Below are 26327 nucleotides of genomic sequence, written 5' to 3'. Positions count from 1 at the left end.
GAGAATGTTAAACAGGAAAATAAACAGTATTCTTTGTGGCCTGACATATATTACAGTTTTCAGCTAATGACCATCAGTCATCAGAACACAAGTCCCACAGAGCCAGACAGACAGACAGACAGACAGAGACAGACGTGACCAGATGTCCAACTCACATCAAACTCCAGCAGTGTGTCGATCTGGGTCTGCAGGACAGGCATGCCTTTCAACAGCTTTTCTGGAGTCATTGTCCTCATCACCCCCTCAGCACTGAGGTGGAAACACACAGGGAAGACCATGAAGAGGGCCTCATGGATGAGGTGAATGACAGTATGAGGTGGCCTCAGTGATGAGGTGAATGACAGTATGAGGTGGCCTCAGTGATGAGGTGAATGACAGTATGAGGTGGCCTCAGTGATGAGGTGAATGACAGTATGAGGTGGCCTCAGTGATGAGGTGAATGACAGTATGAGGTGGGACTCAGGGATGAGGTGAATGACAGTATGAGGTGGCCTCAGTGATGAGGTGAATGACAGTATGAGGTGGCCTCAGTGATGAGGTGAATGACAGTATGAGGTGGGACTCAGGGATGAGGTGAATGAGTATGAGGTGGGCCTGAGGGATGAGGTGAATGACAGTATGAGGTGGGCCTCAGTGATGAGGTGAATTACGGTATGAGGTGGGCCTCCCTGATGAGGACCTAAAAGGATTTTGAGAGACGGGGAAGTGAGTGACGCACCCCTTTTTGACTTTGGTGAAGTCGAAAGCCATCTGGCGGTAGGCGAAGGCCCTCTCATTGAGGTAGCGGCCATAACGTCTGATGAACGTAGACATGTCATAGCCTGAGGAACATATTGAGCATCACATTCACATCACACCAAAAATACAGCTCCTGATAAATCCAATGGCTAATGACTAAATGCATGTGCTAAACTCATACATTGTTTCATTTAACATCCACGGAAGGAACATATGAAGAAAGAACATCATGAACATCATGAACATCATTAACATCATGAACATCATGAACATCATGAACATCATGAACATCATGAACATCATGAACATCATTAACATCATGAACATCATGAACATCATGAACATCATGAACATCATTAACATCATGAACATCATGAACATCATGAACATCATTAACATCATGAACATCATGAACATCATGAACATCATGAACATCATTAACATCATGAACATCATGAACATCATTAACATCATGAACATCATGAACATCATGAACATCATGAACATCATGAACATCATTAACATCATGAACATCATTAACATCATGAACATCATTAACATCATGAACATCATGAACATCATTAACATCATGAACATCATTAACATCATGAACATCATGAACATCATTAACATCATGAACATCATTAACATCATGAACATCATTAACATCATGAACATCATTAACATCATTAACATCATGAACATCATTAACATCATGAACATCATTAACATCATGAACATCATGAACATCATGAACATCATGAACATCATGAACATCATGAACATCATGAACATCATGAACATCATGAACATCATGAACATCATGAACATCATGAACATCATTAACATCATGAACATCATGAACATCATGAACATCATGAACATCATTAACATCATGAACATCATGAACATCATTAACATCATGAACATCATGAACATCATGAACATCATGAACATCATGAACATCATTAACATCATTAACATCATGAACATCATGAACATCATTAACATCATGAAGGAAGAAGTTGATTTAATTCTGTAACACATTAAAGACAGTCTTTTATCTTATGATTGATCTTGTCGATCAGTTAACTTCAGGCTCTTCAGTTTTCTAAGTTCTGTATCTGATTTGAGGGTTTTGAAAGGATTGAAGGGGAGGGATCTATAATGACCCCAGAGCAAGACACTGGAGACAAGTGCAGGACATCGGAATCCTAGGGACATGAAGCTGTTTAGTGTGTGTGTGTGTGTGTGTGTGTGTGTATGTGCTAGGTTTGGGGGGTATACCATATATACAGTATACTGGGTTAATTGGAAATGGACACCGGATGGTTTTTCAATACTATTTCTTTGAAGTTTTACATTGGATGAGTTATCTTGATATCCTTGCGTTTCTTTTTTCTTCTTTCCGTTCTCGGCCCAGTCTGCTCCTCCCCCCTATTCTCCTTCCGAACAGCGCAGGCGGGCCTGTTGCCCTAGCAACTCCACATAGATACAGCAGGTACACACTGCTCCAGAACCAGTACAGTTCTTCCTTCACACAGGCATGAGTCAAAACTATGTTCATTTGCTTGATGCCTCTCTTCACATTGGCTGTCCAAATGATGTTCAAACTCACCAAAAATGACATTAGGGAAGCTACTACCTATACTTCTATAACTGTATGAGCTCAATTGCCTGCCCTTGCAATCAGTTTATTTTTGTTTGCGATCATTAGCATGTTTAGCTAAGAGTTCCTCTGTGGAGATATTGATATTCACTATACGTTTGTGCTAATTTTGTTAGCATTCTGGTAATACACGCCTAATGTGCTTTTTTTGTGTATTTAGATCCCCCTTGAATGCTAAAACGGTAATACCGTAAATCCCAGGATGAGAGTAAGAGGACGGTAGGATGATATGAAAATCTGGACACTGTGCAACCCTATTATGTGCGTGTATGCATGTGCTAGTGTGAGTGTTTGTGCATGTACTGACATTACTGAATGTTTAGCGGGGGCACATTGTACGCTTGCTCCTATTCCTCATGTTATTAGCAGTGATGTCCTTTCCTCTTCCCAGACAGCTCCTGTCTCTTCCTATCCTCCTCTCCTCTCCTCCTCTCCTTATGCTCCTCTCACATCGGATCTACTGTATCTGTTTATGCTCTCAACTGGAAGGGAATCCACCCGTTTCACTCCCCCAACACACACACACACACATGCACGCATGCACGCACATACAAATCAAATCAAATCAAATCAGTTGCCATACCAGGCAGTGGCATTCAGACCCTTTTGCTATGAGACTCAAAATTGAGCTCAGTGCAGCCTGTTTTCATTGACTATCCTAGAGATGTTTCCACAACTTGATCGGAGTCCAACTGTAAAAAATGCAATTAATTGGACATGATTTGGAAAGGCACAGACCTTGACAGTGCATGTCAGAGGAAAAACCAAGCCATGAGGTTGAGGGAATTGTCCGTAGCGCTTCGAGACAGGATTGTGTCGAGGCACAGATCTGGGGAAGGGTACCAAAACATTTCTGCAGCATTGAAGGTTCCCAAGAACACAGTGGCCTCCATAATTCTTAAATGGAAGAAGATTGGAATCACCAAGACTCTTCCCAGAGCTGGCCGCCTGGCCACACTGAGCAATCGAGGGAGAAGAGCCTTGGTCAGGGAGACGACCAAGAACCCAATGGTCACTCTGAAAGAGCTCAAGAGTTCCTCTGTGGAGATGGGAGAATGTTCCACGTCTGGAGGAAACATGGCACCATCACTACAGTGAAGCATGGTGGTGGCAGCATCATGCTATTGGGATGTTTTTCGGCAGCAGGGACTGGGAGACTAGTCAGGATTGAGGGAAAGAACAGAGCAAAGCTCCAGAGCACTCAGGACCTCAGACTGGGGCAAAGGTTCACCTTCCAACAGGACAACGACCCTAAGCACACAGCCAAGAAAACGCAGAAGTGGCTTCGGGATAAGTCTCTGAATGTCCTTGAGTGGCCCAGCCAGAGCCCGGACTTGAACCCGATCAAACATCTCTGGAGAGACCTGAAAATAACTGTGCAGCGACACTCCCCATACATCCTGACAGTGCATGAGAGGATCTACAGAGAAGAGTATGATAAACTGCCCAAATACAGGTGTGCCAAGCTTGTAGCGTCGTACCAAAGAAGACTCAAGGCTGTAATCACTGCCAAAGGTGATTCAACAAAGTACTGAGTAAAGGGTCTGAATACTTATGTAAATGTGATATTTCCATTTTTTATTTGTAATAAATTAGCAAAAATATCTAAAAACTTGTTTTTGCTTTGTCATTATTGGGTATTGTGTGTAGATTGATGAGGGGAAAAAAAACGATTTAATCCATTTTAGAATAAGGCTATAATGTAACAAAATGTGGAAAAAGTCAAGGGGTCTGAATATTTTCTAAAAGCACTGTACACAAACACATTTTTTTGGAAAGGAAGTGCATTTACCGTTGGAACCTGTTTTGTCTATAAAGTTGCTGAGGTTGAACAGAGCGGTCCTGGAGGCCAAGTACTGGATGAACCTCTGAGGAAACAGAAGAAAATAGGCTGACATGGCAAAACCATTATCAAAAACAACAGCAAGAAAATAAAGGCATATTCACTGAAATAATCAACTACAAATTGAATACTAGCATGTCGAGAGTATATATTGCAAAGTGTGGAAAAGCATGTAAAAATAGCTCTTGACATGCACACTTGTTTTTGATAACCATGTTTCAGAATGAGCAGCATTCCAAATAGCACTGTTTTCAGCACCATGGACAGCTGTCCGTGGTTATGAAACAGTAAAATGTTATTTTATTGTGGTGGTGTACTAAATTACTGTCCTCTGACCTCATTGCCATGGACACACATATGGTGTGTGGTGACGAGGGCCTTGAAGACGACAATCCAGCTGGCGTTGGTGGCCCTCTCAAACAGAGTGTCAGCCATCTGAGGGATGTTCACATTGGTCGCATTGGTGGCCGAGATCAGATCTGAAACACATAAAGAGGTTAGTTTGTATTGGGGGGAGGCTGTTAGGTTCAGAATCAGTGAAACTGTACTGTTATTGATTCACGACCAGTGAAACAGTCAGCCATTTTGAGAGAGTGGAATATAGCAGGATTCATTTTGATCCAGAGTTGTAAAATCATGATGAGTAAGTATTTAAAAGTCTTAAGACAAGCTAGCCCAAGAAATATGAAATGTGCTGCCGTAGCTGAAGCCAGCCTCACATCGGGTCAAATGAGTTTGCTTCAGTCTCCAGACTGCTCCATTCATACGCTTTGTGGATTTGGAGTATGAGTGCGGGCTGTGTATTATGTGTGCGTGTGTCATTACCTGTGTCTGTGTGTGAATGCATCTGTGTGTCTCTGTGTGTCCGTGTGTGTGTGAGCGCTTGGGTATGGATGTTGGTTCTGCTACTGGAATGTGTAAAAGCACTAAAATACCCTTGGAGTTCTTCACTTCACTATGTACCTCATGAAGCTAAGCATTGCAAACATATATTTAAGAGTCAGGACACACATTCAAAGCCTAAAAAACACACACACACACACACAAGCAGTGGTAGAGAGGATCCAATACACAATGAGAAATAGTGTGTGCCTTGACAAGTGCCTTGTCATCATGATCTCCCCCATAGAAGAGAGACTGCCACTCAGACAGACAGACAGGTCTGACTAAGAGCGCAATTCCCTCTGAAACACGTCAACTCAGCACTCTGGGAGATAGTATGTGACAGACTAGCTGCTCGGAAGAGAGAGAGAGAGAGAGAGAGAGAGAGAGAGAGAGAGAGAAAGGCGGATTGGAGATATCATCTGGCCTTTATTGTTATCTTAAGTTACATCTATAGCAATAAAAACAGGACTGTGTGTGTGTTCATGCATGTGCGTGCGTGCGTGAGTGCGTGTGTGCGTCTCTTCATACTCAAACACCAGGGCCTCGTTCCACAGTTGCAATGTACTTAAGAGCGGCAGGGTAGCCTAGTGGTTAGAGTGTTGGACTAGTAACTGGAAGGTTGCAAGTTCAAATCCCTGAGCTGACAAGGTACAAAGCTGTTGTTCTGCCCCTGAACAGGCAGATAACCCACTGTTCTAGGCTGTCATTGAAAATAAGAATTTGTTCTTAACTGACTTGCCTAGGTAAATAAAAATATTTTTTATCACAAATGTCAACCCAGGGGCATCATGCACCTATTATGTTAGAGGGGGCACAAAGTACGAGAGGATGGAGGGGGCCTGGAGAAATTTGGAAAAAATGCTATTGTCTTATTACAGAGTATTCCTTATTAGTATTACAGAGAAATAACAAAAACATTTTAGTTTTATTTATTTATGAAAATGGAACCAATAGGCTACACAGGATCACATTCATAAACAAACATACCTCCTGAACATCACCAGCAGCTCAAATAAAATCAAATGCTGTGTTTCACTCTACATTCTCTCCTCCTCCACTGGTGATACCGCACGAACTAGAGTATCTAGCGTCCTGCCTAGGCATCTCTGTTCTCTGTGCACCTTGGAAAGAACCACTTACTAGGGAGAATAGGGGGGTTCTATCTGCCTGGTCCAGTCAGTGTGCCCCCTGCAAAATACCGCTGACATATTTTTAAAAATAATTATAATACGTGGGTTTAAAAATTCAGTTAAGTAATTCATTTAACATCTGACATTTTTGAGGGGCCACATGCCTTTGTGCCCCCTATGGGCATGATGCCACTGTGTTCTAGGATAGGGAAGGTTGCTACAAGCATAGCCAAACCATGTTTCTGTCCTGTCAAAAGCTGGAAGGCTGCAATTTAATACATTATTGTCCAATACTGACTAGACTGAATGCATGAAGAGGTGTGCATGAGTGAATGCATGAAGAGGAAGGCTTGTTGGTCATTTCAGGATTAAAGATAGAGGGGCAGGGGCTTTGTCCACAGAATAATATCATTGGTGAGGGGACTGGTGTGGTGACCCCTCCCCCAACAGCCACACACACACACAAACCATGATGTGCTAATACCGTCTCCTGTTAACAGCTTTTGTGTCCAGTGTTTGTCTAATGTTGAAGGATGTACAGACTGTATATAGAGTCACATCTGAGATATTTAGCAGATAATCTCTTTGTCACTTCCTAGGATGATCTTAATAACATCACAGTACAGTGACAGGACTGACAACTGATGTCATTATTCCTCTATGGACCTGACACGCTTTACATCATATCCTGTTTGGATAGTCCCTGTCCCTGCTCTGTTTACACCACAACTCAACCATATACTCCATCTCAACAGACAACCCTGTTGTGTGTTGTTTATGTGTGTATTGTTTAATGTTAAGGGAGAGAAACAAGAATATGTGTGGCCCATCACATTCACACATGCACCACAGAGCAGTGTGTGTGTAAGTCTAATGATGATTGACTGATCAAAATAAAGACTACTTCAGTAATTCACAGCAGGCAGGAGTGTGTGTGTGTGTGTGTGTGTGTGTGTGTGTGTGTGTGTGTGTGTGTGTGTGTGTGTCTCTTCATACTCAAACACCAGGGCCTCGTTCGACAGTTGCGATGTAACTTAAGAATTACGATCATCTTACCGGATGCATCGTTATGTACAAACAAACTTTTTTAAGAGTGTTTCCCAAGCACATAGAGAGAACGTTTGCTAAGTGCGTCGTTAGACCATGTGTCGATACTGATAGGATGGCAAGAAAAGCAGTGCTGCTCTCTGATCAGCTTTATCCATTCAAATCTTACCTTAACATTAGAATGATTCCACAATACTGATGACAGATCAGCTCCTAGAGAGATATGGAGGTTTGCTTATTATGCTTACCCAATAATAATGCATTAAAGCACAGATTGCGCACATCATTGCGCTCGTGTTGTCACACATCATGAAACACATTGAGGCAAAAATGACAGACAGTAGCTTAGTTGCTAAATATAACTCAATTGATTGAACATGAAATATATTTCAATATGATTGAAATAGCCTATATAGCCCATGTAGCCTATTTATACAATAAGTATTCCGAACATTAGGAACACCTTCCTAATATTGAGTTGCACCCTCCTCTTTTGCCCTCAGAACAGCCTCAATTCGTCGGGGCATGGACTCTACAAGGTATCGAAAGTGTTCCACAGGGATGCTGACCCAATGCTTCCTACAGCTGTGTCAAGTTGGCTGGATGTCCTTTGGGTGGTGGACCATTCTTGATACACACAGGAAACTGTTGAGTGTGAAAAACCCAGCAGTGTTGCAGTTCTTGACTCAAACTGCTGAGCCTGGTACCTACTACCATACCCCGTTCAAAGGCACTTAAATATTTTGTCTTACCCATTCACCCTCAATGGCACACAACACAATCCATGTCTCAAGGCTTAAACATCATTGTTTAACCTGTTTCCTCCCTTTCATCACAACTGATTGAAGTGGAGTTAAAAAGTGAAAAAGTGACATCAATAAGGGATCATTTCTTTCACATGGTCAGTCTATGTCATGGAAAGAACAGGTGTTCTTCAAGTTTTGTATACTCAGTGTATTTCAATGCAGTCATCTCGGTTTTCATTTGAAGCATAATTCCATCCTTCACTTGTTTGTAACAATTTCAAATACTTTGGCAACTTTGTACTTGTAGTCAACTTCGTTCTGAAGATATCGGCAGTCACAGTCAGACAGATAGAATCAATATCCAGAGGTATCAGCTCTGGACAAGCTCCAGCAACAATGACTGACTAATTCATTGACTGACTGGATCATTGAAAAGGCCTACACACATAAATACATCCACGCACAAATATTATGTGTCCATTCATAGAAATATGCCTGAGGCTACACTGACCACTACACCATTGATTCCTGTCACATCACAGACTACATAGGTCTACATCTTCAATGTCTTTGTAACCCCATATAGCTCAGAGTTGACTAAAAGTTGACTGCAAGTTGACTACAAGTTGACTACAAGTTGACTACAAGTTGACTACAAGTTGACTACAAGTTGACTACAAATTGACTACAAGTTGACTGCAAGTTGACTGCAAGTTGACTACAAGTTGACTACAAGTTGACTGCAAGTTGACTGCAAGTTGACTACAAGTTGACTGCAAGTTGACTGCAAGTTGACTACAAGTTGACTGCAAGTTGACTACAAGTTGACTGCAAGTTGACTGCAAGTTGACTACAAGTTGACTGCAAGTTGACTACAAGTTGACTACAAGTTGACTGCAAGTTGACTACAAGTTGACTACAAGTTGACTACAAGTTGACTGCAAGTGTGCATCAAGGTTCAGAAACCACGGAACCACATCAGACAACGAATGGCTGTCAGTTTGAAGTTGGTCGGTGTGGATTGCGAAAAGCTCCAGCTACTTCACAAGCTGTTTTAGCCCAGCCATGCTCGCCTTTGGAATATCTTCCCTGTTAGCTAGTGAGAGCTAGTGATAGTGATGCACAAGCTAGGCCTATTTGAAACATCACGATCTCCTGGCAGCATTTACCCACCAGATTCAGAAGCACGAAATGTCCATTATAAAAATATATATATAATTACAAAAAAAATCTATAAAAACATCAGTCATGATGGTTTTTATTTTTGTTCGTTTTGCTGTCAAAGATATATTTAGAATACTTTGTTTTTCAAGTGCTTTTATTTCAGTTTCCTAAATAGTTTTTCAAATTTTAGTTGTTATTTTAGTTTCAGTTTTTGTTTACTATAATAACCTTGTTGCTGATGACACAACAGTTGTAGGCCTAATTACCAACACTAGACAGTCTACAATGTGAAGCAAAATAAGGAGCTCATCGTGGACGACAGCAGACAGAAAAGGGAGAACACCCCCATCCATGAACACCCCCATCCAAGTTCCTTGGTGTGCACATCATTGAGGACCTGAGATGGACCCACCACACCGACACGGTGGTGAAGAAGCCGCAACAGCGACTCTTCAACATCGGGCAGCTGAAGAAATTTGGAATGGCCCCTAAGATTCTCACAAACTTATATACAATTGAGACCATTCTGTTGGGCTGAATCCCTGCCTGGTACAACAACTGCACCGCCCTCAACAGCATAGCTCTCCAGAGGGTGGTGGGGTTAGCCCAATGCATCACCGGGGCACTCTGCCTGCCCTCCAGGACATTTACAGCACTAGTTGTCAAAGGAAGGTCAAGAAGATCATTAAAGGAGAAGTTTACCCAAAATACAGAAACTCCCAAGTGATTCCATACATTGAAACTAGTTCATGGAGCTTGGGAGCTTCCCCTCTCCCCCTCTCTCTCCCCGTAGTGCTATACTGAAACACTACAGTATAGCACTACAGGGAGAGAATTGAATTCACTGCTCCGTTGCCAGTGAATACATGATTCAGAAATCTGTGAAATATGGACAAATGTGTTGTTTTATTGAAAGTGTATGACCAAATAAGCTATTTTTGTCTAAAGTACTTTGAGTCGGGAAATGTGTTCTTTTCCACATAAATAAAACATTTGCGATTATTTTAGATCATTATTTTATGTAGCAGACTGGCACAGCAGCGGAGATGGGTAACAACTGCGCATGTGAGCCCTTGTGGGTTAGACCCTGCTACGTAAAAATATTACCATACATTTCTTGAATCAAAACAACTGATAGTACTTTTTTTTGTAATATCTCATTCGCTCGTACGCTTTCAATAAAACAACGAATGTGTTTCTTTATCGTGAATTCACTGGCAACAGAGCAGAGCGAGGCCTGCGTCCAGCAATGGCACGAGTCACGTGACCCGTTTTTTTTTCAGCTGTTTCAGTGCAGCACTACAGGGAAAGGGCAAACTCCATTGAACTAGTTTCAATGTACAGTGCATTCGGAAAGTATTCAGACCCCTTGAATTTTTCCAAAATATATTTTTTTAAATCCATCATCAATCGACACACATTACCGCATCATGGCAAAGAAATACAGTTTTTTAGACATTTAAAAAAATGTATATAAAACAACTAAAAACTGAAATATCACATTTCAGTAAGTATTCAGACCCTTTACTCAGTACTTTGTTGAAGCACCATTGGCAGCAATTATAGCCTCAAGTTTTCTTTTGTATGAAGCTTCAAGCTTGGCATGCCTATATTTGGGCTGTTTCTCCCATTCTTCTCTGCAGATCCTCTCAAGTTATGTCTGGTTGGATGGGCAGCATTGCTGCACAGCTATTTTCAGGTCTCTTCGGAGATATTCGATCGGGTTCAAGTCCGGGCTCTGGCTGGGCCACTCAAGGACATTGAGACATGACCCAAAGCCACTCCTGCTTTGTCTTAGCTGTGTGCTTAGGGTCGTTGTCCTGTTGGAAGGTGACCTTTGCCCCATTCTGAAGTCCTGAGCGCTCTGGAGCAGGTTTTCATCCAGGCTCTTGTTTCTCATGGTCTAAGAGTCCTTTAGGTGCCTTTTGGCAAACTCCATGCGGGCTGTCATGTGACTTTTACTGAAGAGTGGCTTCCATGTGGCCACTCTACCATAAAGGCCTGATTGGTGGAGTGCTGCAGAGATGGTTGTTCTTTTGAAAGGTTCTCCCATCTCCACAGAGGAACTTTAGAGCTCTGTCAGATTGACTATTGACTAACTTAACTATTTTTCTAACTTAATTGAGGAAAATAAGAACAATCCGAAATTCCTTTTTGATACTTTTTTCAGACATAAGGAAGTGGATGGCTGCAAACTTTCTACTTTTAAACTCGGACAAAACAGAGATGCTTGTTCTAGGTCCCAAGAAACAAAGAGATCTTCTGTTGAATCTGACAATTAATCTTAATGGGTGTACAGTCGTCTCAAATAAAACTGTGAAGGACCTCGGCGTTACTCTGGACCCTGATCTCTCTTTTGAAGAACATATCAAGACCATTTCAAGGACAGCTTTTTTCCATCTACACAACATTGCAAAAATCAGAAACTTCCTGTCCAAAAATGATGCAAAAAAATTAATCCATGCTTTTGTCACTTCTAGGTTAGACTACTGCAATGCTCTATTTTCCGGCTACCCGGATAAAGCACTAAATAAACTTCAGTTAGTGCTAAATACGGCTGCTAGAATCCTGACTAGAACCAAAAAATTTGATCATATTACTCCAGTGCTAGCCTCTCTACACTGGCTTCCTGTCAAAGCAAGGGCAGATTTCAAGGTTTTACTGCTAACCTACAAAGCATTACATTACATGGGCTTGCTCCTACCTATCTCTCTGATTTGGTCCTGCCGTACATACCTACACGTACGCTACGGTCACAAGACGCAGGCCTCCTAATTGTCCCTAGAATTTCTAAGCAAACAGCTGGAGGCAGGGCTTTCTCCTATAGAGCTCCATTTTTATGGAACGGTCTGCCTACCCATGTCAGAGACGCAAACTCGGTCTCAACCTTTAAGTCTTTACTGAAGACTTATCTCTTCAGTGGGTCATATGATTGAGTGTAGTCTGGCCCAGGAGTGGGAAGGTGAACGGAAAGGCTCTGGAGCAACGAACCGCCCTTGCTGTCTCTGCCTGGCCGGTTCCCCTCTTCCCACTGGGATTCTCTGCCTCTAACCCTATTACAGGGGCTGAGTCACTGGCTTACTGGGGCTCTCTCATGCCGTCTCTGGAAGGGGTGCGTCACCTGAGTGGGTTGATTCACTGATGTGGTCATCCTGTCTGGGTTGGCGCCCCCCTTGGGTTGTGCCATGGCGGAGATCTTTGTGGGCTATACTCAGCCTTGTCTCAGGATGGTAAGTTGGTGGTTGAAAATATCCCTCTAGTGGTGTGGGGGCTGTGCTTTGGCAAAGTGGGTGGGGTTATATCCTTCCTGTTTGGCCCTGTCTGGGGTGTCCTCAGATGGGGCCACAGTGTCTCCTGACCCCTCCTGTCTCAGCCTCCAGTATTTATGCTGCAGTAGTTAATGTGTCGGGGGCTAGGGTCAGTTTGTTATATCTGGAGTACCTCTCCTGTCCTATTCGGTGTCCTGTGTGAATCTAAGTGTGCGTTCTCTAATTCTCTCTTTCTCTCTCTCTCTCTCGGGGGACCTGAGCCCTAGGACCATGCCCCTGGACTACCTGACATGATGACTCCTTGCTGTCCCCAGTCCACCTGACCGTGCTGCTGCTCCAGTTTCAACTGTTCTACCTTGTTATTATACGACCATGCTGGTCATTTATGAACATTTGAACATCTTGGCCATGTTCTGTTATAATCTCCACCCGGCACAGCCAGAAGAGGACTGGCCACCCCACATAGCCTGGTTCCTCTCTAGGTTTCTTCCTAGGTTTTGGCCTTTCTAGGGAGTTTTTCCTAGCCACCGTGCTTCTACACCTGCATTGCTTGCTGTTTGGGGTTTTAGGCTGGGTTTCTGTACAGCACTTTGAGATATCAGCTGATGTATGAAGGGCTATATAAATACATTTGATTTGATTTGATTTGATGACTATTGGGTTCTTGGTCACCTCCCTGACCAAGGCCCTTTTCCCCTGATTGCTTAGTTTGGCTGGGCGGCCAGCCCTAGGAAGAGTCTTGGTGGTTCCAAAGTTCTTCCATTTAAGAATGAATGATGGAGGCAAATTTATTTTTTTAAATGTATAAAAGAATGATGGAGGCTACTGTGTTCTTGGGGAAATTCAATGCTGCAGAAATCATTTGGTAACCTTCCCCAGATCTGTCTCTCGACACAATCCTGTCTCGGAGCTCTACGGACAATTCCTTCGATCTCATGGCTTGGTTTTTCATCTGAAATGCCCTGTCAACTGTGGGACCTTATATAGACAGGTGTGTGCCTTTCCAAATCATGTCCAATCAATTAAATTTACCACAGGTGGACTCTAATCAACTTGTAGAAACATCAATGATTATCATTGGAAACAGGATGCACATGAGCTCAATTTCGAGTCTCATGGCAAAGGGTCTGAATACTTATGTACATAAGGTATCTTTTTTTTATTTTCCTAAATTTGACAAATTTTATAAAAACCTTTCACTTTGTGGGGCACCACCCAGGACAATGGATCGGATCCCAGCCGGCGAGCCAAAACAACGACGCCGTAAAAGAGGCAGACGAAGCGGTCTTCTGGTCACGCTCCAGAGACAGGCACATCGCGCACCGCTCCCAAGCATACTACTCGCCAATGTCCAGTCTCTTGACAACAAGGTAGATGAAATCCGAGCAAGGGTAGCATTCCAGAGAGACATAAGAGACTGTAACTTTCTTTGCTTCACGGAAACATGGCTCACTTGAGACACGCTATTGGAGTCGGTACAGCCAGCTGGTTTCTTCACGCATTGCGTCGACAGCAACAAGCATCTTTCTGGTAAGGAGAAGGGCGGGGGGTATGCCTTATGATTAACAAGACGTGGTGTGATCATAACAACATACAGGAACTCAAGTCCTTCTGTACACCTGACTTAGAATTCCTCACAATCAAATATCGACCGCATTATCTACCAAGAGAATTCTCTTCGATTATAATCACAGCCGCATATATTCCCCCCCCAAGCAGACACATCAATGGCCCTGAACGAACTTCTGTTAAGGGAATTTTTATCAATGATGACTAATTATGTATACATTACAATCAGGACTGACTAATCAGAATACTATTATGTTACTGTATATGTACTAATCCGAATACTATTATGTTACTGTATATATACTAATCAGAATACTATTATGTTGCTGTATATATACTAATCAGAATACTATTATGTTGCTGTAAATGTATGAGTTTTCTTTCTTGATCCCAGTACTGAATATAATGTGTGTGAATGTGGTCAAGAGTTAGAACAATGACTGTCTGTTCCTTGGTACAAATGAATCAGACTGGCTAGAATGCTTATCTACACGAGAAAACCTTGACTCGTAAATTATATTAAATTGGTAGGGAGACGGATGTGGGAAGGCTTGAGATACAGCCTTTGTACTGGAACGGAGATGGCACTGGTTGGTGCTGGAACTAATGATGTCATTTTCAGTTTATAACCTGTGGTAACCTGTATCGTGCTCAGTACTCTCGTGAATAAACTCTGCTGTTTGACTTTGAGACTGGGCTCTGTCTATTATTATAGAATAAGGGTCTTACAAATCCTTATGAATGGACAGAGTGTTTAATTTTAATTGGATATTAAAACATAGAGTCATTTAATTCCTTTAACAACTTCATTTGACTCTATGTAAACTGGAAACCACATATCCTGAGGCTGCATTCATTGTAGCTGGGGATTTTAACAAGGCCAATCTGAAAACAAGACTCCCTACATTCTATCAGCATATCGCTTGTGCAACCAGGGCTGGTAAGACCCTGGATCATTGTTATTCTAACTTCCGCAATGCATATAAGGCCCTCCCCCGCCCTCCCTTCGGGAAAAGCTGACCACGACTCCATTTTGTTGCTTCCAGCCTATAGACAGGAAGCTCCCGCGCTCAGGTCTGTTCAACGCTGGTCCAACCAATCTGATTCCACACTTCAAGATTGCTTCGATCACGTAGATTGGGATATGTTCCGCATTGCGTCAAACAACAACATTGATGAATACGCTGATTTGGTGACCGAGTTTATTAGCAAGTACATCGGCGATGTCGTACCGACAGCAACTATTAAAATGTTTCCAAACCAAAAACCGTGGATTGATGGCAGCATTCGCGCAAAACTGAAAGCGAACCACTGCTTTTAATCAGGGCAAGGTGACCTGAAACATGACCGAATACAAACAGTGTAGCTATTCCCTCCGCAAGGCAATCAAATTAGCTAAGCGTCAGTATAGAGACAAAGTAGAGTCGCAATTCAACGGCTCAGACACGAGAGGTATGTGACAGGGTCTACAGTCAATCACGGATTACAAAAAGAAGACCAGCCCCGTCGCGGACCAGGATGTCTTGCTCCTGGACTAAACAACTTCTTTGCCGCTTTGAGGACAATACAGTGCCACTGACACGGCCCGCTACCAAAACCTGCGGACTCTCCTTCACTGCAGCCGACGTGAGTAAAACATTTTAACGTGTTAACCCTTGCAAGGCTGCAGGCCCAGACGGCATCCCCAGCCGCGTCCTCAGAGCATGCGCAGACCAGCTGGTTGGTGTGTTTATGGACATATTCAATCAATCCTTATCCCAGTCTGCTGTCCCCACATGCTTCAAGAGGGCCACCATTGTTCCTGTTCCCAAGAAAGCTAAGGTAACTGAGCTAAATGACTACCGCCCCGTAGCACTCACTTCTGATTTCGCCTGGTATAGAAAATGTGCTCACTCGTCAGGAAAGTGTTGTTCAGAGGAGCTAGCCAACAACACAGCTACAGTAACACAATCATTTCAAACTGAAGCTGGAAAGACTGCAAACTAGTTGACCTTCGTTTCATTTGCCCTTTTTTTTCAATTGACATGTCTTTGTATATATCCATAAAAATGATGCCAGTTGTTTCATTATTTCGACTGGCTGAGAACGACACGTCCATTACTATTGGACAGCTGGAGATCAAATTGGAATATTGAAACAATGTTGCAAATGTCAGAGAGACAGACAGCAAGGTTATACAAATCTCTGCTGTTCAAAACTAAATGTTAGTCTAAAAGAAATGTGAGATAATGTCTAGATGCTATTTTATAGTGGAAATCAAGTTTATGAATTGCCTGGCTGGGCTGATGAGACGGTGGATTGCGCAGTCAGATGGAACAGAGTAAATAGGCATTTTAATGTCATAGATTTAGCCAGTAGTAATTTATGGAATAGACACCAGCTGGAATACGGTTTTAACCTATCAGCATTCAGGATTAGACCCACCCGTTGTATAAAGAGTCATTGAATGCTTGTCAGCTCATATTCTGTTTATACTGTATATTGTTGTTTATGCTCTGTGTATGTATACTGTATTCTCGACATGGCTCGTCCAAATATACTGTACCTGCAAAATTGTGCACCTATATTGCATTTTAAAAGCCTCTTTAAAAAGTAGTGCCCTTCAATATAGACCACATGGAGAATTCAATAAATCTGATTTTTATATATGAATAAAGGCTAAAAGTGCCAAAATGCAGCATTTTGACATGTCCCTCTGTCAACCTTGTGTCACTTCTAGGAAGATTTCAACCCACTTAATCCCAAAATGTGTCCAGGTTTCGCCATAATTGTAAAGCCCTAATTATTTTTGTTGCTTTGACAAAGTCATTTCTGTAGTACATTTTTTAAAATTTAACCGCTTGAGATGGAAAAATATTTTTGCAAGTTGAACATGTGCTCTTTATGACAGAATGTTAAAATGAGGTGAAATCAAAAGGTTACATTACTGTGCTTACCATTTTCTTTTCCAAATTATATACTGCCTCTACACATCACACATTTATATTATGGATTCTCACACCTGCCTACTTTAATATATCTAATTTGGATGCCTATTTCTTGATTTATTTGTTCTATTTGTTGTTGTTTGTGTGTGTGTGTGTGTATGTGTGTGTGTGTGTGTGTGTGTGTGTGTGTGTGTGTGTGTGTGTGTTGTATTTGCGAGACATTCTACTGTACTGCTAGTAACAAACATTTTGTTGCACCTCCTATAACACCTTCAAATCCTTGTAGTGACCAATACACTTTGATTTGATTAGAAAATGTAATTCCAAGGATATGTATGCTTTTCTCTCAAATGACTATCTGTCATATCACTCTGGAGTCGTTTGTCCACCACTGTGCCTACCCAGAACCCCCCTCTGTCATTAGTATCACCCCCAGAGTCTCTGAGCCTCTCTCCAATCTGTTGCCACAGCAACCGGACTGCCCCTCAAGGGTCAGCAATCATGACACAATGAGGAAGGAGAACAAGTTCTATATTCTCCAAAAGAATGGCTTCACACAATGACTAGAGGGGTTTAGATGTTTGATGTATCATCACAGTGGCAAATTGATGTCACCGGCAAAGTGTCAATGAGATATACAATATTCTTATTCCATGTCCATGTCTTTGTCTAGGCCTAGGGCATTATTTGTGGAATGTGTGTTATGCAAACACATAAAAGTGCAAACTATATGTAATATATATAATATGTAAAGTAGAAACACCCTTCCATATCATTATCCCTGAGGAGAAGACAAATAATATGCCCTACCAGTGTTTCCCTTGATAAACATAGGTTAAGCGGAGCCCTTGCCTAAAAATGTTGACCTAATTTAACGTTTGGTGTTTGAAGCCTTGAATTTTGCCTTGAGGGCATTAGCTACTTGGCAAGAAAAGAATATAGGGAGAACAGGGTGCCCTATATTCATCTAGTTTGTTGAATGGCCCTGGAAAAGTCAAGAGACAAAGCTATCTATGTCACAACAAAGGGAAGACATATACAGTTGTAGGATCTTAATTTGAACTATATTGTCAAAGAAAAATAATCCTGCAGCAACAGGATTCAAACGTTTAAGCTCAAGTGTTGGTCTTTCATCCCTTATCACCCCCTATTTTGTTAGAAAATCCAACTTTGAGAACTGTTTCAGATGCAATATATTCGCCATCCCTCCTGATCAGCGTCTTTTGGCTAGCAGTAAAACAAACGTAAAGTACCAACGGGACATTCAAAACTGTAATATCTTATGCTTCACGGAGTTGTGGCTGGATGACGACATTATCAAGATACAGCTAGCTGGTTATACGCTGTAAAAGCAGGACAGAACATTTTTGTAAATAACAGCTGGTGTACGATATCTAAGGAAGTCTTGAGGTTTTGCCCCGCCTAAGGTAGAGTATCTCATGATAAGCTGTAGACCACAGTATCTACCTAGAGAGTTTTCTTCTGTATATTTTGTAGCTGTATACATACCACCACAGACTGATGCTGGCACTAAGACCGCACTGAATGAGCTGTATTCTGCCATAAGCATGTAGGAAAAAGCTCACCCAGAGACGGCGCTCCTTGTAGTCGTGGACTAGAATGCAGGAAAACTTAAACCTGTCTTACCAAATTTCTATCAGCATGCTAAATGTGCTACCAGATGGAAAAGAAACTCTGGACCACCTTTACTCCCCACACACAGAGACGCATACAAAGCTCTCCCTCACCATCCATTTGGCAAATCTGACCATAATTCTATCCTCCTGATTCCTGCTTACAAGCTAAATTAAAACAGGAAGCACCAGTGACTCGATCAATAAAACAGTGGTCTGATGAAGCAGATGCTAAGCTACAGGACTGTTATGCGAGCACGGACTGGAATATGTTCCGGGATTCCTCCGATGGCATTGAGGAGTACCCCACCTCAGTCATTGGCTTCATAAAAAAGTGCATTGATGACATTGTCCCCACAGTGACTGTACGTATATATCCCAACCAGAAGCCATGGATTACAGGCAACATTCACACTGAGCTAAAGTGTAGAACTGCCGCTTTCAAGGTCGGACTCTTGTAACTTATTTCTTATAACCCAGAAGCTTATAAGAAATCCTGCTATGCACTGCAACAAACCATCAAACAGGCAAAGTGTAATACAGGACTAAGATCGAATCATACTACACCGGCTCTGATGCTCGACGGATGTGGCAGGGCATGCAAACCATTACAGACTACAAAGGGAAGCACAGACGATAGCTGCCCAGTGAAACAAGTGTACCAGATGAGCTAAACTACTTCTATGCTCGCTTTGAGGCAAATAACACTGAAACATGCATGAGCGCACCAGCTGTTCCGGAAGACTGTGTGATCACGCTCTCCGCAGCCAATGTGAGTAAGACCTTTAAACAGGTCAACATTCACAAGTGCGCAGTACCAGACGGATTACCAGGACATGTACTGCGAGCATGCGCTGACCAACTGGCAAGTGTCTTCACTAACATTTTCAATCTCTCCCTGTCCGATTCTGTAATACCAACATGTTTTAAGCAGACCACCATAGTCCCTGTGCCCAAGAACACTAAGGTAACCTGTATAAATGACTACCGACCAATAGCACTCATGTCTGTGGCTATAAACTCACATCCACAATGAGATTGCCAGCCTGCCATCTTAGTGGAGTCTGCCACTAGCACAGTCAGTGTAGTCAGCTCAGCTATCCCCATTGAGATCGTGTCTGTGCTTCGATCTAGGTTGGGCAAAACTAAACATGGTGGTGTTCGCCTTAGCAATCTCACTGGAATAAAGACCTTCATTCCTGTCATTATTAACTCACATCTCAAAATAGGGCTACTTAATGTTAGATCCCTCAAATCCAAGGCAGTTAGAGTCAATGAACTAATCAATGATCATAATCTTGATGTGAGTGGCCTGACTGAAAGATGGCTTAAGCCTGATGAATTTACTTTTTTAAATGATGCCTCACCTCCTGGTTACATTAGTGACCATATCCCCAGTGCATCCTGCAAAGGCGGAGGTGTTGCTAACATTTACAATAGCAAATTTAAATTTACAAAAAAAAAACCGACTGCGTTTTTGTCTTTTGAGCTTCTAGTTATGGGGACTGTGGTTGAAAATTAGCCGGCTGGCTAAAACCGGCACTTTTACTGAAACGTTGATTAATGTGCACTGTCCCTGTAAAAATAAAATAAACCCAAACTCAAATCTATGCAGCCTACTCAACCACTTTTTATAGCTACTGTTGGGCCATATATGGCCTTACTCACTGAGTTCCCTGAATTCCTATCGGACCTTGTAGTCATGGCAGATAATTTTCACATTTTTGGTGACTTTAATATTCACATGGAAAAGTCCACAGACCCACTCCAAAAGGCTTTCGGAGCCATCATCAACTCAGTGGGTTTTGTCCAACATGTCTCCGGACCTACTCACTGCCACAGTCTGTACCTAGTTTTGTCCTGTGGAATAAATGTTGTGGATCTTCATGTTTTTCCTCATAATCACCATTTTATTACGTTTGCAATCGCAACAAATAATCTGCTCAGACCCCAACCAAGGATCATCAAAAGCCGTGCTATAAATTCTCAGACAACCCAAAGATTCCTAGATGCCCTTCCAGACTCCCTCCACCTACCCAAGGATGTCAGAATACAAACATCAGTTAACCACCTAACTGAGGAACTCAATTTAACCTTGCGTAATACCCTAGATGCAGCACCCCTAAAAACCAAAAACATTTGTCGTAAGAAACTAGCTCCCTGGTATACAGAAAATACCCAAGCTCTGAAGCAAGCTTCCAGAAAATTGGAATGGAAATGGCGCTACACCAAACTGGAAGTATTCCAACTAGCTTGGAAAGACAGTACTGTGCAATATCGAAGAGCCCTCACTGCTGCTTGATCATCCTATTTATCTAACTTAATTGAGGAAAATAAGAACAATCCAAAATTGATTTTTGATACTGTTGCAAAGCTAACTTAAAAGCAATATTCCCCAAAAGAGGATGGCTTTCACTTCAGCAGTGATAAATTCATGAATTTCTTTGACGAAGAGATCATGATCATTAGAAAGCAAATTTCGGACTCCTCTTTTAATCTGCCTATTCCTCCAAAGCTCAGTTGTCCTGAGTGTGCACAACCTAGGATCAAGGGAGACACTCAAGTTTTGTAATATTATATCTCTTGACACATTGATGAAAATAATGATGGCCTCTAAATCTTCAAGCTGCATGCTGAACCCTATTCCAATTAAACTACTGAAAGAGCTGCTTCCTGTGCTTGGCCCTCCTATGTTGAATATAATACACATCTCTCTATCCACCAGATGTGTACCAAACTCACTAAAAGTGGCAGTAATAAAGCCTCCCTTGAAAAAGCCTAACCTTGACCCAGAATTTTTTTTTTTAACTATCGACCTATATCGAATCTCCCATTCCTCTCAAAACATTTTGAAAAAGCTGTTGCGCAGCAACTCACTGCCTTCCTGAAGACAAACAATGTATACAAAATGCTTCAGTCTGGTTTTAGACCCCATCAGAGCACTGAGACTGCACATGTGAAGGTGGTAAATTACCTTTTAATGGTGTCAGACCAAGGCTCTGCATCTGTCCTTGTGCTCCTAGACCTTGGTGCTGCTTTTGATACCATTGATCACCACATTCTTTTGGAGAGATTGGAAACCCAAACTGGTCTACACGGACAAGTTCTGGTCTGGTTTAGATCTTATCTGTCAGAAAGATATCAGTTTATCTCTGTGGTCCTCTGACAAATCAACTGTAAATGTTGGTGTACCTCAAGGCTCTGTTTTAGGATCACCATTGTTTTCACTATATATTTTATCTCTTTGTGATGTCATTCGGAAACATCATGTTAACTTTCACTGCTATGCAGACAACACACAGCTGTACATTTCAATGAAACATGGTGAAGCCCCAAAGTTTCCCTCCCTGGAAGCCTGTGTGTCAGACATAAGGAAGTGGATTGCGGCAAATGTTCTATTTTTAAACTCAGACAAAACAGAGATGCTAGTTCTAGGTCCCAAAGAAACAAAGAGATTGTCTATTGAATCTGACAAATAATCTTGGTGGTTGTACAGTTGTCTCAAAAAAAACTGTGAATGACCTCTGCGTTACTCTGGACCCTCTCTCTTTTGCCGAACATATCAAGACTGTTTCAAGGACAGCTATTTTCCATCTACACAACATTGCAAAAATCAGAAACTTCCTGTCCAAAAATGAGGCAGAAAAATGAATCCATGCTTTTGTCACTTCTAGGTTAGACTACTGCATTGCTCTACTTTCCGGCTACCCGGAGAAAGCACTAAATACATTTCTGTTAGTGCTAAACATGGCTGCTAGAATCTTGACTATAACCAAAAAATGTGATCATATTACTCCAGCGCTAGCCTCGCTACACTGGCTTCCTGTTAAGGCAAGGGCTGATTTCAAGGTTTTACTGCTAACCTACAAAGCATTACATGGGCTTGCTCCTACCTATCTTTACGATTTGGTCCTGCCGTACATACCTATACATACGCTACGGTCCTAAGATGCAGGCCTCCGTACTGTCCCTACAATTTCTAAGCGAACATCTGGAGGCAGGGCTTTCTCATATAGAGCTCCATTTTTAGGGAATGGTCTGCCTATCCATGTGAGAGACGTAGACTTGGTCTCAACCTTTAAGTCGTTATTGAAGACTCATCTCTTCAGTAGGTCCTATGATTGAGTGTAGTTTGTCCCAGGAGTGTGAAGGTGAACAGAAAGGCACTGGAGCAACGAACCGCCCTTGCTGTCTCTGCCTGGTCTGTTCCCCTCTCTCTGCCTCAAACCCTATTACAGTGGCTGAGTCACAAGCTTACTTGTGCTCTTCCATGCCGTCCCTAGGAGGGGTGTGTCACTTGAGTCACTGACGTGATCTTCCTTTCCGGGTTGGCGCCCCCCCTTGGGTTTGTGCCGTGGGGGAGATCTTTGTGGGCTATACTCCGCCTTGTCTCAGGATGGTAAGTTGGTGGTTGAAGATATCCCTCTAGTGGTGTGGGGGCTGTGCTTTGGCAAAGTGGGTGGGGTTATATCCTGCCTATTTGGCCATGTACGGGGGTATCGTCGGCCGGGGCCACAGTGTCTCCAGACCACTCCTCTCTCTCTCTCTCTCTCTCCCGGCTTTTCTAGAGAGTTTTTCCAAACCACTGTGCTTCTATACCTGCATTGCTTGCTGTTTGGGGTTTTAGGCTGGGTTTCTGTACAGCACTTTGTGACATCAGCTGATTGATTGATTGATGAAGTGCTTTGAAAGGCTGGTAATGGCTCACATCAACACTATTATCCCAGAAACCCTAGACCCACTCCACTTTACATACCTCCATAACAGATCCACAGATGATGCAATCTCTACTGCACTCCACACTGCCCTTTCCCACCTGGACAAAAGGAACACCCAGAGGTGAGGACTCGAGTCACATGACTTGAACTCGAGTCAGACTCGAGTCACAAATATCATGACTTGCAACTCGACTTTAACACCAATGACTGGTCACTTAACTTGGACTTGAGCCTTTTTACTCAAACTGACTTGATACCCTCCCCAAGCCCAAATATAAAAAATGATGCTATTGAAAACAAGTGTGCAGCCCATCAACTCTTTATTTAACCGATTACAGTTTGAATCGGACAGCAGCCAATCAAAATGTGCCAGCTGGCCAAAAGTTGCTCATGGCAGTGCAGAGGAACGTCGGCTGCTGCTCTATTTTACTGCTGCTCTTTAATTACCTGTTACTTTCATTTCTTATTCTTATTCATTTAAAAAAAACTGCATTGTTGGTTATGGACTAGTAAGTAAGCATTTCACTGTAAGGTCTACACATGTTGTATTCAGCGCATGTGACTAATAAAAAGTTGATTTGATTTGGGCAGATGACGTGTGACGTCCATAGGCATTTTTCCCATCACTTTTTTCACGCCAATAGGCATGCACATTTATTTGAGTGCAATGAAAATGAATGGGACATATTGAGTATGTTTACATTCACAGTAATAATTTGATATTAAACTGATTATGTCAGTAGGCACATTATGCAGTAGTAATGTAAACACCCTACTCTGCTTATCCGTAAGGTCAAAATCAAAGGAAGCATATGCAGAATAAAACACCTTGTTTTCAGGGCAATCTTTTGAATTACTAGGACGTGTAAACACCTTCAATCGGTGTTCCAGCTGTGTATTTGATCTGCGCATGTGCTAGCATGTTAGGTTACAGATGTAACCTTGGTTCTCTGAGTAACGGGTTGCCAAACGACCTACAGGGGAACTGCTTCCCCTTCACGCGATATGATTGAGATGCTTAATATCAAAGATGTTTACAGTCACACTCCTACTTTACCCACATAACTTCACTTATAAAAGGCATGACATACTGTCTATTACTTCACTCGAACCCCATGGAGGTGGAGGAACGACATGAAAGCTTGGCGACCTGTTACTATACTCAGAGAATCAAGGTTACATACATAAAAATGTGATTCACATTTATTTTAAATCAATAAAAGTTAAAAAAAAAAAAAAAATTCCTTCACATTTTCAAAAACAGTCCATTTATATTTATATTTTCCAATGGTTCTATACATTTGGGTGAGTTTCTTTTCACGCCTCAGTAGCCTTGTTTCACTGCCAAAAATAAAATTAAACCATCTAGTGTTCAGCTAAATAACAACACAATGTCATACAGGTAGCTTAGTCAAATAATTACCATCCAATCACATTCTGTTACTCTCTCGTGGGAATTCCACTAACGGTTAATATGTAGCCAAACGTAGCTGCTGCTCATTCCATTTGCTCAAAAATTGATAAATGGTTGCGTCCATAGAGACACATATCAGCTCCACTGGTAGTACTGCTACTACCAGCAGGACTACACCTGCAACTGTCGACGATACAAGTTGTTCTGCTTCCACGAGCACATCCAATGCTAGCATCGGTAATTCAAAATATGTTGTTAGCCCAGCAAGCATGTGAATCTGATGCAGCCAAAGAGCTACTGCCCCCTTTTTACCCAGGAAAGCACTGAACAACAGACAGGGATGTTGAACTATTGAAGAGGCGTAAATATGATGAGAACTACATTGATTTGGGGTTCACTTATATTGGGAGTAGTGCCTTTCCTCCGGGCGGCAGGTAGTCTAATGGTTTGAGCATTGGGCCAGTAACCGAAAAGTTGCTGGATCAAATCCCTGTGCTGACAAGGTACACATCTGATGTTCTGCCCCGGAACAAGGCAGTTAACACACTGTTCCCTGGTAAGCCGTGATTGTAAGTAAGAATTTGTTCTTAACTGACTCACCTAGTTAAATAACTTTATGGGTGGTACTGGAAACCAGGACAACAGGAGAGGATATAAGTACTGAGAGGATATAACATGAGAGGATATAAGTACTGAACAGCACTGAACTGAACAGCTTTGTGACATCAAATGGACTTTGGTGGTCAAGATGTGTTGGTATCTGTACTGATTGCGGAAAAGCCATGACAGGGAGACATAGTGGAGTGGTAACACGCGTGCAAGCAGCTACTCCTTGCTCCCTACGCCACTTGGGTACACTGAAGCATCCACCGAGAGGCTCTTGCTGCCAAGGGAATGCCTGACAGCTTGAAAGATGTTTTGGACTCTACAGTGAAAATTGTTAACTTTGTTAAAGTAAGGCCCCTGAACTCTCGTGTATTTTTGGCACTATGCAATGATATGGGCAGCGATCATGTAACGCTTTTACAACATACAGAAGTGTCCTGGTTATCAAGGGGCAAAGTATTGACACAATATTTTCTGGTCGACCCTGGGACATGATGGGACATGATGATGCTAGATAGCATCATCAGAGCGCTCATAGTCTGTGTCATAAGAGTGGGAAGCTGACAAACCCTCTACAACCACTGTGATTATTATAATTATGCTCAGTGCTAGAGGCATCACTACAGACACCCTGGTTTGATTCCAGGCTGTATCACAACTGTCCGTGATTGGGAGTCCCATAGGGTGGCGCACAATTGGCCCAGCATCGTCCGGGTTTGGCCTGTGTAGGCTGTCATTGTAAATAAGAATTTGTTCTTAACTGACTTGCCTAGTTAAATAAGGGTTAAATAAAAAATATTTAAAAAACATACAAAAAATCTGAATAGCAGAGTCAAGCACGGACTGTCAGTCTCGGCGTTGGTGGACTTGGTCAAGCGAGGACTGGTAGCCTACAACACCGCTGAGCTCCGTGATCACAACAAAACTCCAAGTGAGGGAGTGGTAATGTTGGATCAATGGGTCAACAA

General features: G+C 42.3%; 1 protein-coding gene across 12 annotated transcripts in view; it reads right to left on the bottom strand.

Moving 5' to 3' along the window:
* Window positions 1-26327, bottom strand: part of LOC112217677 (clathrin coat assembly protein AP180-like) — a 47450-nt gene that overhangs the window by 16482 nt on the left and 4641 nt on the right. For all 12 annotated transcript variants that reach the window (XM_042300816.1, XM_042300826.1, XM_042300815.1 and 9 more), the window contains exons 3-6: window positions 4587-4729; window positions 4200-4275; window positions 719-821; window positions 156-249 (exon numbers count right to left, since the gene is read on the bottom strand). In XM_042300816.1, coding sequence (XP_042156750.1) covers window positions 156-249; window positions 719-821; window positions 4200-4275; window positions 4587-4729 — 416 coding nt within the window. The remainder of the gene's footprint in view (window positions 1-155; window positions 250-718; window positions 822-4199; window positions 4276-4586; window positions 4730-26327) is intronic.

The sequence above is a fragment of the Oncorhynchus tshawytscha genome, linkage group LG18, assembly GCF_018296145.1.
Source record: "Oncorhynchus tshawytscha isolate Ot180627B linkage group LG18, Otsh_v2.0, whole genome shotgun sequence".
Lineage (NCBI taxonomy): Eukaryota > Metazoa > Chordata > Actinopteri > Salmoniformes > Salmonidae > Oncorhynchus > Oncorhynchus tshawytscha.
This window is presented reverse-complemented; position numbering and strand designations above follow the sequence as displayed.